We start from the raw sequence: 11390 nt of genomic DNA on the forward strand, positions 1-11390 counted from the left end.
TGCTTATAGAGGTGAGCTGCTGCTACTGCGCACATCATAACCTTCATAATCATTTGTATAACTCTCTTCACAACACAGATACAGGTTGGTTCTTCAGAACAGGCGTTTTATTCTTAAGGTTGGTCCTCTTAATATCCTTTGACGCTGTGAGAACTGTATTAGTAAATGAACAGTTCAAACACATCAGAAATTATACAAACCATGGTTGTCGAATACATTAAACAAGCAAAACAATTAGTCGCTTGTCATTAAAAGAGGATCCTTGGGTTACTAAAATCTTCTTTACTGTCCTTTTGACTTAAGACAGCAGTGTCTTTAAGCCTAAACACATTTAACTTAACACAGCTTTGAGATGCATCCGCTCATCATCGGTCTATCTGGCGACATGTCACCCACAAAACACATCAGGTTCATTAACACATTTAAACATTCCAACACTTTTACATTTTTAAATACACCTGTGCTGAATTAATACAAGATATTATTATATTATTATTATTATTTTAAATCACCAAGGAAAGGGGTGGTCCAGAATGTAATTTTAAGGCTTGGTTGTGTTTATAAGATGCAAAGCAATGTGTGCTTATGTTTCACTTGAAGGAAATCACATTCTTTTTTCATGTATCTTACTTTGATTATATACAGCTACTCAGCTAGCATGAAAACGACTGTCATATTTCCTAGTTCCTCCCAAAGGCCCGCCCTCAAGTGACTCTGATTGGTCATCTATCATAATGTGCTGTGATTCGTGGATCGGCTCAACATCACGCCCATACAAGCACGCGCTTTTTTGCTGTGTAAACAGTCAGTCAACCTCATGCCCGCTCTCTAAAATAAAATCTGACAAGTGTCTATAATGCCGAGGTTAGACTGAATGATTTTCAAAGTAGTCGTGTCACAGATGTTTTCACACTGCATGACTATCTGGGCTAGCGTTTTGTCGCTGCTTTGTTTACACTGCAAGATAGATTGGCGACAGCTAGGGGCTTTCACATTGCATGACTTTACAATAGGAAGAATCGCCAACAACTTTGTCCAAACTACGTCTCACAGCCAAAAACACGTAGTATATCTTTTGTTAATAACTACATAACGAGAAAGAAGCCTTTAATGGGGTAGAAAATGTACATATTTGCTCACCTGGGTTTGAAGGGAATAAGCAATTTTTCCTCAACTTACTTTCTTAACTTTCTGTATGAAACGTCAAACAGACACGGGTGCTTCTGTCAAACCTCCACTAGTTTTTCCTCCATTTCTTGGGTCCAAATAAATCGAAAATGAGCCCTTTCAACTTCTCCCTCAACCTCTCGCTGGCCTGCAGGTATACACACACACACACACACACAAGTGAATGCTGATCTCTCATTGGCTGTAGGTGATCGACGATGTTATTTTCAGTCAAAACTCATTTCACACGGCATGATTTGAATCGGTATCTGTGATTCTCTCAGATCACGTCTTTGATAGTTCATACTGTGTGATTGTCACTCACGTGCACGAGGACCGATTTGCCTGTGATTTCAGGTATTTGTTGGCGATTTCTCAAAACCTGCCGGCGAGTCAAAATCAGGGCTAAAATCATGCAGTCTGAACTCGGCATAACGAGTGAAAATGGGGTGCGGCTCCTTTAAGAGAGATTGCCATTTTGTGTGTGTGTATGTCAATAGTCTTTAGACGCGTGTAACACGAGAAGCGCATGTGCGCGGGACCGATGTTTCTTTTTCTGTGATGCTCGTATTAAGTTATTGTTCTGTAATATACAGTGACGCCACTGACAGAAGAATAAAGCACTAGATGTGGGATGAGACCTGTGTGAGCCTTGATTTATATTCCTGCTGCAACATGAGTTAGGCGAGCTCTCCTGTATTTTTTTTTAACTCAACACGTTACACAACGTCTTTCACATATATTCGGAATATGCATGTGTAAGTAATATGAATCATTCACACATCTTTTTCAAGTTTATTATCTGAGATGTAGAACGCATGAAAAAGCTGCCTATAAAGAAACACTGCACAGTTGCACAAGCATAGAGAAATGCTGTACGTGCTGGTGAAGAGTGTGTGTGTGTGTGTGTGTACAGCGGTTTGACTTATAAATATGAATTTGTAGCTAAATCGTTTGCGGTGCAAAACAGCATTTCCCGTTGTTTACATTGTTGTTACAGAATACCGTTCTAGAATAACGCTAGACACTGTTCATGTCATGATCAACTTTAACAAGTAAAAACACTTACAGGTTGTAGTTCACAGCTTCTGCTTTGAGAAGATTTTAACCGAATCCAGCACTGAACTGGGAGAGATTCTGGAGCAGTGTTTTGTCAAATCATGCTTGCTATGTATTTTATGATTCTCTGGAACATAATTAAATTGAACTGTAAACACTTCTGTCTTTGTTTTGTGTCATTTGGAAGCCCGAATACAGAAAAAGACGAGGCTCTGTGGAAATAGCAGCGTTTGGACGCCATTTTAGCTCTCTCTGCTTAACAATAAAGTGCCTCTTGCCACGCCCCTTAGCTGCGCAGTGTGTGCGCGGTAAAAGTACGTTTGTGATCTCACAGGTCGGAACTATTTTTTTGTAGTCACTAAAAGTCGTTCATTGTAGGCTTTACTGAGCTAACTCTGTAAAAACCAAGGTCTCCCTTTGCATTGAAATCTGAGCGTCTTACTGTACATTCAGAGATGCTGTTTATGTTCACACAGCTACATTACACATCAACTAAAGTTTAAAATATGATATCGTAGTGGACCACCCTTTAAGAATGAAACCAATATGTACAATAAATGTGCAAATATGCAAAATGTTTTATAACAGCTCTTAGTATGTGTATAGTCAAACATTAAGGGCCCTATCATACACCCGGCGCAAGGCGCGACGCAATTGTTGTTTGCTAGTTTCAGCTTGGCGCACGAGTCATTTTGACATTTTGCAGCACGTTGTTTAAATAGCAAATGCATTTGCGCTCATATGTGCGCCCATAGGCGTTCTGGTCTAAAAAAGGAGGCGTGTTGAGGCGCATTGCTGGTGCGTTGCTATTTTGAGAAACTTAAATAGACGGTTCAATAGACTAGATTAAAGCTGGTCTATAGTCCAGCGCTGAGTGCGTTTGTTGTGCGTCTCGCTTACACATTGCTTAATACACACAGGATATAGAGCAATACGCAAATAACTTTACAAATGAAAAACAATTAAAGGATTAAAATATTACAAAAACTATTATTTTCTAGCCTACATAAATATAAAAACCAAACTTTCATGCCTTTATCTCGGGGGGCTTTTTCAGTTTATTCATAACAATTTACTTTTGTATCATGTCATTATTATTAGCAGTATTATTTATTATATGCATATTTATATTTGGTTTATTAAAAACAAGCTTAGAAATGCCCACCTGTCAGGTTTTAGACCATATGGAGCATAGCATGTGTATTTGGATATAACTTTTTGAACACACTTCGTTATTATTGTTCATTTATTCGTTTGCTGGAAATTAGAACTGAATTTAGAAATAGTTTTGAAACAAATCTTTACAAACGAAATCAATTATGTACAGGCTAACGGATGTCTGCGCATACAACACGTTTCCCTATCCACGAGAGTGAAAGTGAAAGTAAATAATGAGGAGGCTCATCTCTCATTCTCGCGCTGTAGATGCTCTGTTTAACTGTTTTATTGCTAGTGAAGCATTCAGTTTTTCCTCTTACAAAGTCCGCCATGTAAATAGCAAATGCCCTATGGCACAACACAACTCACTCTTAAAGGGAATGGGAGATGAGACTCTGATTGGCTTATTCTCAAAACACACCTATAACTCATTAAGAGAATAAGCTCAACCCTGTTAGACCATGCGCCACGGCGCAAAGCGGATTTTTCCATCCTTAAAATAGCAAAAGTGGATTCTGACACGCCTTTAATGCATTTACTCCTGCGCTTTGCACTTTGCGTATGGATCATCAAAATAGAGCTCTAAAACTTGCCCAGTCCAAAATCCACTCTGCAGATTAAACCAGTCTTATGTTGCAATAGGCAAAAATACATTCTATGAGTCAAAATTAGGGCGACATGGTGGCTCAGTGGTTAGCACTGTCACCTCACAGTAAGAAGGTCACTGGTTTCACTGGTTCCCAGTTGGGTCAGTTGGAATTTCTATGTGGAGTTTGCATGTTCTCCCCGTGTTTGTGTGGGTTTTCTCCGGGTGCTCCAGTTTCCCCCACAGTCCAAAGACGTGCAGTATAGGTGAATTTAATAAACTAAATTGGCCGTAGTGTATGTGTGTGTGAATGAGTGTGTATGGATGTTTCCCAGTACTGGGTTGCAGCTGGAAAGACATCCGCTGCGTAAATCATATGCTGGTTAAGTTGGCGGTTCATTCCGCTGTGGCGACCCCTGATAAAAGGGACTAAGCCAAAGGATAATGAATGAATGAATGATGAGTCAAAATTGTAATATACTTAGAATAATAAGTAAAGATCATGTTGCATGCAGATATTTTGTATATTTTCTTCCATAAATTTATCAAAACTTATACATAATATACGTAATTTGAACAATTTTGAAAGCAATTTTCTCTGAATTTAGATTTTGTTGAACCATCAGATTCCAGATTTTTAAATAGTTGTATGTGGGTCAAATGTTGTCTAATCCTAACAAACCATACTCATTGGAAAACTCTCAGACGATGTGTGAATCTCAGTTTCCAAACATTTAATCTTATGACTGTTCATATATAAAACATTTAAAAATCTAAACTTGCTATAATATCAAAGCCATATTTCCAAGTAAGTTCCAAATTTGAAGCTGACATCACAAATATTTCATTTTTGTTTAGGCACTTTACCAAAAATATCCACTGGGTGACACTTGATTGATTAGGATTAGTGGTGTAGCTGATCACAAATCCCACGGTTTGGATCATACTACAGTTTTTGAGTCGCATATCGCACCATTTTTTGGATCAGCAAAAAAGGCAGGAGACCGATGTTATTTGCTTTCCATTTATTGCAAAAACATTACTGCAAGAAACTTTGGGTTTTAACAAACATAACTTAGAACCACTACAAATTTCAACAGCGTCAAATTGCATTAAACAGTGATTTTACTCTTTACCATAAACATCAGGTCTATCGGAACTGTTCTCCTAATACTTCTGTGTTATTTGATGGTTTGTAACTTTTAGAGCTAAAACAATTAACCTCTATCGATCTTGATTTGAACGCAGCCCATTGAAGGATTAATAAACATATGCAAATCATCATCATTTAAAACTTGTTGTGTTGGTGTTTGAATTGAGATCCTGATCTTTTAATGATCAATTGTGCAGCTTTACACTGAATGCATTCATGCAGGCTAAACGTGTAAGATCACACCCCTAGTTAGGAGTAGTAAAATAATATGAATCTTGACAAAATGGTTTCCACAAGATACTTTTAAAACGTTTAAGCTTTAAAATAATGTCTGTTTTAGGTTGATATCTGATTAAATTGTCATTCAGTTTGAATAACAGCTCCCTTTTCCTATTTCATTACATTTATCTTAACTGCTTCAAATTCAATTCAGTAATGTAACTGTGATATTAGGCATAAGTTTAAAGGGATAGTTCACCCAAAAATGAAAATTTCCTCGCATTTACTGACAATCAAGTTGTAATAAAAGTTTGTTTAACACTGTTGAACAGAAAAAAAAGAATGTTGGAAGAATGTTGGAAAAAAGCAGCGATTGAATATCCATAGCAGGAACAAAAAATCCCATGGAAGTCAATGTCTGTTTTTTTTAAAACATTTTTCAGAATATCTTCTTTTGTGTTCGACAGAAGAAAAATGCTCAAACAGGTTTGAAACAAGTAGAGGACGTGCAAATGATGACAGAATGTTCATTATTTGGGTGAACTACCCCTCTAACAACTGTTATGTACACAAATATTCAAAAACACTCCGACCTTGTTTGAATGTAGCTCCTGTGCAAGATCCCCACTCGTCGCCTGCGCTGCCTGGAGCACTTTCAAAGCCACAAGTTCTTCCACGGCATGTCCTTTGATTCCCAGCTGCTTCAGAGAAATCCCATTGAGTCGATCCTTGCACTGAAGACCCATCCTGACCGGCCGGAAAGATCAATGCGAGGTTTATCCCTAGACCTGCTTCAGAATTTCGAGTGTGACCTGCTGAACTCTCCCTCCACCCCTACAGATTTATCTCCTACCTTGATAAACATTCAGGTAACGAAGATATAACAGCCTCAAACAAAAGCAAAAGGAACCAATTCTGCATGTAAGTGGTTTAGAAAATAAGTGAGCACACTTTTTTTCACTTAGTTATGGTACAGTATATACATTGTCCCTCCAAAGACGAGAAAACAGCATAAAGCACAAATAAACTAGTATTGTTTGCTACTGTTTTGGTGCTGTTCAGTTTAGAAATTAGGCGTAAATATGCAGTGGAACCTCCATTTTGTTTATGTTTCTAATAGTAGAATCTCTGGGTTTTGTATATTAGGTTCTTTGTATATTTTTCCTGTCTTTTATATTTATATTTAGGGCAGTTACAGGGATGTTCTGGTTACTGTGACACCATGAGAGTGAAAATATTACTGACACATGGAACTCGCATAATAACAAAATAATAGTTACAAACATGCATTGATTTAATTAATTATTAAATGAATTAATGGATTATTCAATGAATAATTGAATCAATAAATAAACTAATGAATGACTAAATGAATTGATTGATTATTTCAGGAATTAATGTAAACCATAGTTTCGCAATCAGTGATTTGAGTAAATGCATTAGAATACTTGACTTGTCACTTGTTGCTCTTCTGAATGAATCAGTTTTGAATGAATCAACTGAGAGATTAATTCAGTTACTTGTAAGATCTCTCACTTGTTTTGTTTATTAATGAATCAGCTTTTTAACTGAATCAGTTGAGATCATCATTCAAAATTTGCTCCTGAAGATTTGCCAGTTGTTTAATTCCTGAATAAATCAGTGTTTTGAATGAATCAGTTGAGATAATAATTTAGTGTTTGCTTGCAAAGTTGTCATTAGGTGAGTTCGACATGAAGCACAGCTGCAGCCGGTGATCAAAGAGATTAGCCGAGCGCAGGAGGGGGCGGAGCCGTCAAGCCGGAGAGCTGGACACTTCGGGGCTCAAAGTTGCAGCAGTCATGATGACCGATCACATGGCGTCATCATCATTTATTTATTATAATTATTTATAACAACAAAAGATTTACAAATAAAACAGAATATAGTCTCTACACACTCTAGTTCATTTTTAAACAATAAGGGAATTATGAATTAAATATATTACAAACGCACGAGAGAAATAAGGGGAAACGAGAGGGTAATATAAACAAAAATGAACAGGCCTATTAAATACAAAGCAATAAGCACAAATTCTAGGAGTTTAAACATCACTCTAGGCTAATATTTCTTGTTTGAATATGCTAAAAGGGGTTTACATTTATTTACATTCATAGATATAAAACTTTCCAATATATTTTAACATAAAACCTAAAACAAGCTCTTAAAGTCTTAAACAATGAATAAGATTATTTTGGATAATGAAAGCATTTTCAAAAAAAAACATTTTAAACCAAAAAGATTGAACAAAAGGACATTCCTAAAATCAGTGAGCTACACTTTAAGTAAAAGTTTCCCAGAAAGAACAGGTATAAACGGCTAGACAGGAGGTAACACTTTATATTAACTACACACTATGAATCATTTATTAAGCATTAGCAAATAGTGAATTCATTATCTGTTAAGCATTAACTCTACATTAATAAGCGTTAGTAAGCAGTTTATAACTGCAGCTACAAATGCTGTATTCTTGACTTACAAACATATTTATAATATGCTTAATACTTGTGCATTCATACTTTGTTAATGATTTATTTTTCATTACAAAATTAAGTATTGCATCATTTACAAACCATTTGTATTTAAGAGTAGTTGAGGGTTTTTAGGATAATCCAGAATGAGTTAGTAAATGATTAATAAACTATTGAAATCAACGTTTATATATCTTATTATTCAGGCATATATTAAGGGTTACTATGTATGTTTATAAATGCTTTATTAACTCAACTTCATCTAGTTTTGTGACCTAATCTAAAGTGAGGACTATTTATGCTTTATAAATCCCTTATAAATGACAAATAAAGGCTCAGTTATATTCTGAACAGGAAAAATTACTTTATTCATTCCTTTTCATTTAAAGATACACAACTAAAACTGTACTTCAAATGAAAAATAAATCTTTGCAAGCTTATCTAAAATAAAATAACTGTAGAGTTTAAACATTGCATCTTATTATATTGTTAAATTATTATGTTGTTGTTGTTGTTTTATCCAGTTTTATGTCGTATTTTGACACTCCTGTTATTTGGCAATGTTTAAACTTTACAGTAATTTAATTTTTTAGAAAAGATTGCAAAGATTATTGTTCATTCGATTCTGAGCCTTTAATTGTCATTTATAAGGGATTTATAAAGCATAAATAGTCCTCACTAGATTAGGTCACAAAATTGCATGAAGTTGAGTTAATAAAGCATTTATTAACATATTAGTTAACTATAAGTATATACCTGAATAATAAGATATATAAATGTTGATTTCAATAGTTTATTATTCATTTACTAACTCATTCTGAATGATCCTAAAACCCCTCAACTGCTCTTAAATACAAATGGTTTGTAAATAATGCAATACTTAATTTAGTAATGAAAAATAAATTATTAACTAAGTATGAAAATACAATTATTAAGCACATTATAAAGGTGCTTATAAGTCAAGAATACAGCATTTGTAGCTGCAGTTATAAACTGCTTACTAACGCTTAATAATGTAGAGTTAATGCTTAACAAATGAATTCACTAGATGCTAATGCTTAATACATGATTCATAGTGTGTAGTTATTAAAAAGTGTAACCAAATCATTTTATAATTATTTAAAGAAATAGTTCTTTAACTTAATTTGTTAAGAAACCTTTAGGGTGGGAGAATCAATGATTATAAGTGTTTTATTTCAAGTCTGTAAGACTTATTTGAGTTAATATTTAGATTATTTACTAAAATATATCATTTAAATTGTTAATGGAGCTGAATGTAGTAAATCGTCTGTATAAAAAAGGTTGAAAATAAACCTGTGCGCACAAGCCCGCCTTTATAACCAGATTATTTAACAAAACATGATTACTGCAGTCAAATATTTTAAATCTTTTAATAAGCATGATGTGTACAAGATGGTAGAAAAAGTGAATTGTTTGTTTTGAAATTTATGAATCAGAATTTGTCCAATAATAAACCCACAACCCGCGGTGAACTCGGCCAAACGTCGGTGTCGTCATCAGTGCTCCTGCAGTCGCTCTTCAGATGCTGCACAGCTTAAATCAGTCGTTTGATCTCGGTGCGCTGTCGTGGTACTTTGATGTCACATGTGACAGTCACGTGGCGTCGGTGCAGCGTCAATCCGGGCAAAATTTCTAACCAGCATGCACCTCTTTAAGACTTCGATCGCTCTGCGCAGTGCTGAATGAAGTCGAACGCACCTATTTGTTTCACACCTGAATGAATCAGTGATTTGAATGATTCAGTTGAGTGAATAACATAATGGCTCTCATAAACTTCTAATTGCTTTGCTCCTGAATGAATCAATGTTTTGAATAAATCTTGTCTTTTGATCCTCTCCTGAAGAATTCAGTATTTGCCTACGAATATGCTATTTGTTTTACCCCTGAATGAATCAGTGTTTGGAATGAATCAATAAAGATAATCATTCAGAATTTGCTATTGAAGATGTCCCTAGTTTCACTCTTGAATGAATCAGTGTTTTGAATAAATCAGTTGAGATAATTGTTAAGTATTTGCTCCTGAAAATTTGCCACTAATTTCACTCCTGAATGAATCAGTGTTTTGAATGAATCAGTTAAGATAATCATTTAGTACTTTAGTGCTCCTGAAGATGTATCGATTGGTTTACTCCTGAATGAATCAATGTTTTAAAATATTCTATTGAGATAATCATTCAGTATTTGCTCAGTAAGATGTGTCACTTTTTGCACTCCTAAATGAATCAGTGTTTTGAATGAATCAGTTGAGATAATCATTCAGTATTTGCTAATGAAGATGTCACTTGTTTCACTCCTGAATGAATCGGTGTTTTGAATAAATCAATTGAGATAATCAATTAGTAACTTACTCATGAAAATGTGTCACTTGTTTCGCTGCTGAATGAATACTTGAATCAGTTAAGTGAATCATTCAATGGCTCTCGTTTACTTTCTTGCTTGTTTTCTGAATGTTTTAGTATTTTGAAAAAATGGTTATGTAAGTTATTCATAGAGCACCTAACTTGTTTTGCTCTTGAATGAATCAGTGTTTTGAACGAATCAATTGAGATAATCGTTCAGTATTTGCTAATCAAAATGTCACTTGTTTCACTCCTGAATGAATCAGTGTTTTGAATGAATCAATTAAGATAATCCTTTAGTATTTGCTACTGAAGATGTCACTTGTTTTGCTCTTGAATGAATCAGTGTTTTGAACGAATCAATTGACATAATCATTCAGTATTTGCTAATTAAGATGTCACTTGTTTCACTTCTGAATGAATCAGTGTTTTGAATGAATTGGCTGATATAATCATTCAGTATTTGCTCAACAAGATGTGTCATTTGATTCACTTATTCTGTTGAGATAATCACTCAGTATTAGCTCATGAGGATACTTCAGTTGATTCACTACTGAATAAATTAGTGTTTTGAATGAATCAGTTGAGTTAAACATTCAGTATTTGCTCATGAAGATGCGTCAGTTGATTCACTACTGAATGAATCAGTGTTTTGAATAAATCAGTTGAGTTAAACATTCAGTATTTGCTCATGAAGATGCGTCAGTTGATTCACTACTGAATGAATCAGTGTTTTGAATGAATCAGTTGAGTTAAACATTCAGTATTTGCTCATGAAGATGCGTCAGTTGATTCACTACTGAATGAATCAGTGTTTTGAATGAATCAGTTGAGTTAAACATTCAGTATTTGCTCATGAAGATGCGTTTAACTCATTAAGAGTTAAACATTCGGTATTTGCTCATGAAGATGCTCATGCATATTGATTCACTACTGAATGAATCTGTGTTTTACTTGAATCATTCTCTCTGATAAACTCTCTCACTTGTTTTCTAAATGAATCGGTGTTTTGAATGAATCAGTTGAGTTAAACACTCAGTATTTGCTCATAAAGATGCGTTTAACTCATGAAGAGTTAAACATTCGGTATTTGCTCATGAAGATGCTCATGCATATTGATTCACTACTGAATGAATCTGTGTTTTACTTGAATCATTCTCTCTGATAAACTCTCTCACTTGTTTTCTAAATGAATCGGT

At 34.8% G+C, this 11390-nt stretch overlaps 1 protein-coding gene across 1 annotated transcript in view; it reads left to right on the plus strand.

The window, feature by feature from the left end:
• Positions 1-6337, plus strand: part of rskra (ribosomal protein S6 kinase related a) — a 20979-nt gene extending 14642 nt beyond the window's left edge. Inside the window, exons 11-12 of the mRNA XM_056474281.1 lie at positions 1-11; positions 5951-6337. The exon at positions 1-11 is cut by the window's left edge and continues 100 nt beyond it. Coding sequence (XP_056330256.1) covers positions 1-11; positions 5951-6226 — 287 coding nt within the window. The 3' untranslated portion in view covers positions 6227-6337. The remainder of the gene's footprint in view (positions 12-5950) is intronic.
• Positions 6338-11390: the final 5053 nt, after the last annotated feature.

The sequence above is a fragment of the Danio aesculapii genome, chromosome 15, assembly GCF_903798145.1.
Source record: "Danio aesculapii chromosome 15, fDanAes4.1, whole genome shotgun sequence".
Taxonomy (NCBI): domain Eukaryota; kingdom Metazoa; phylum Chordata; class Actinopteri; order Cypriniformes; family Danionidae; genus Danio; species Danio aesculapii.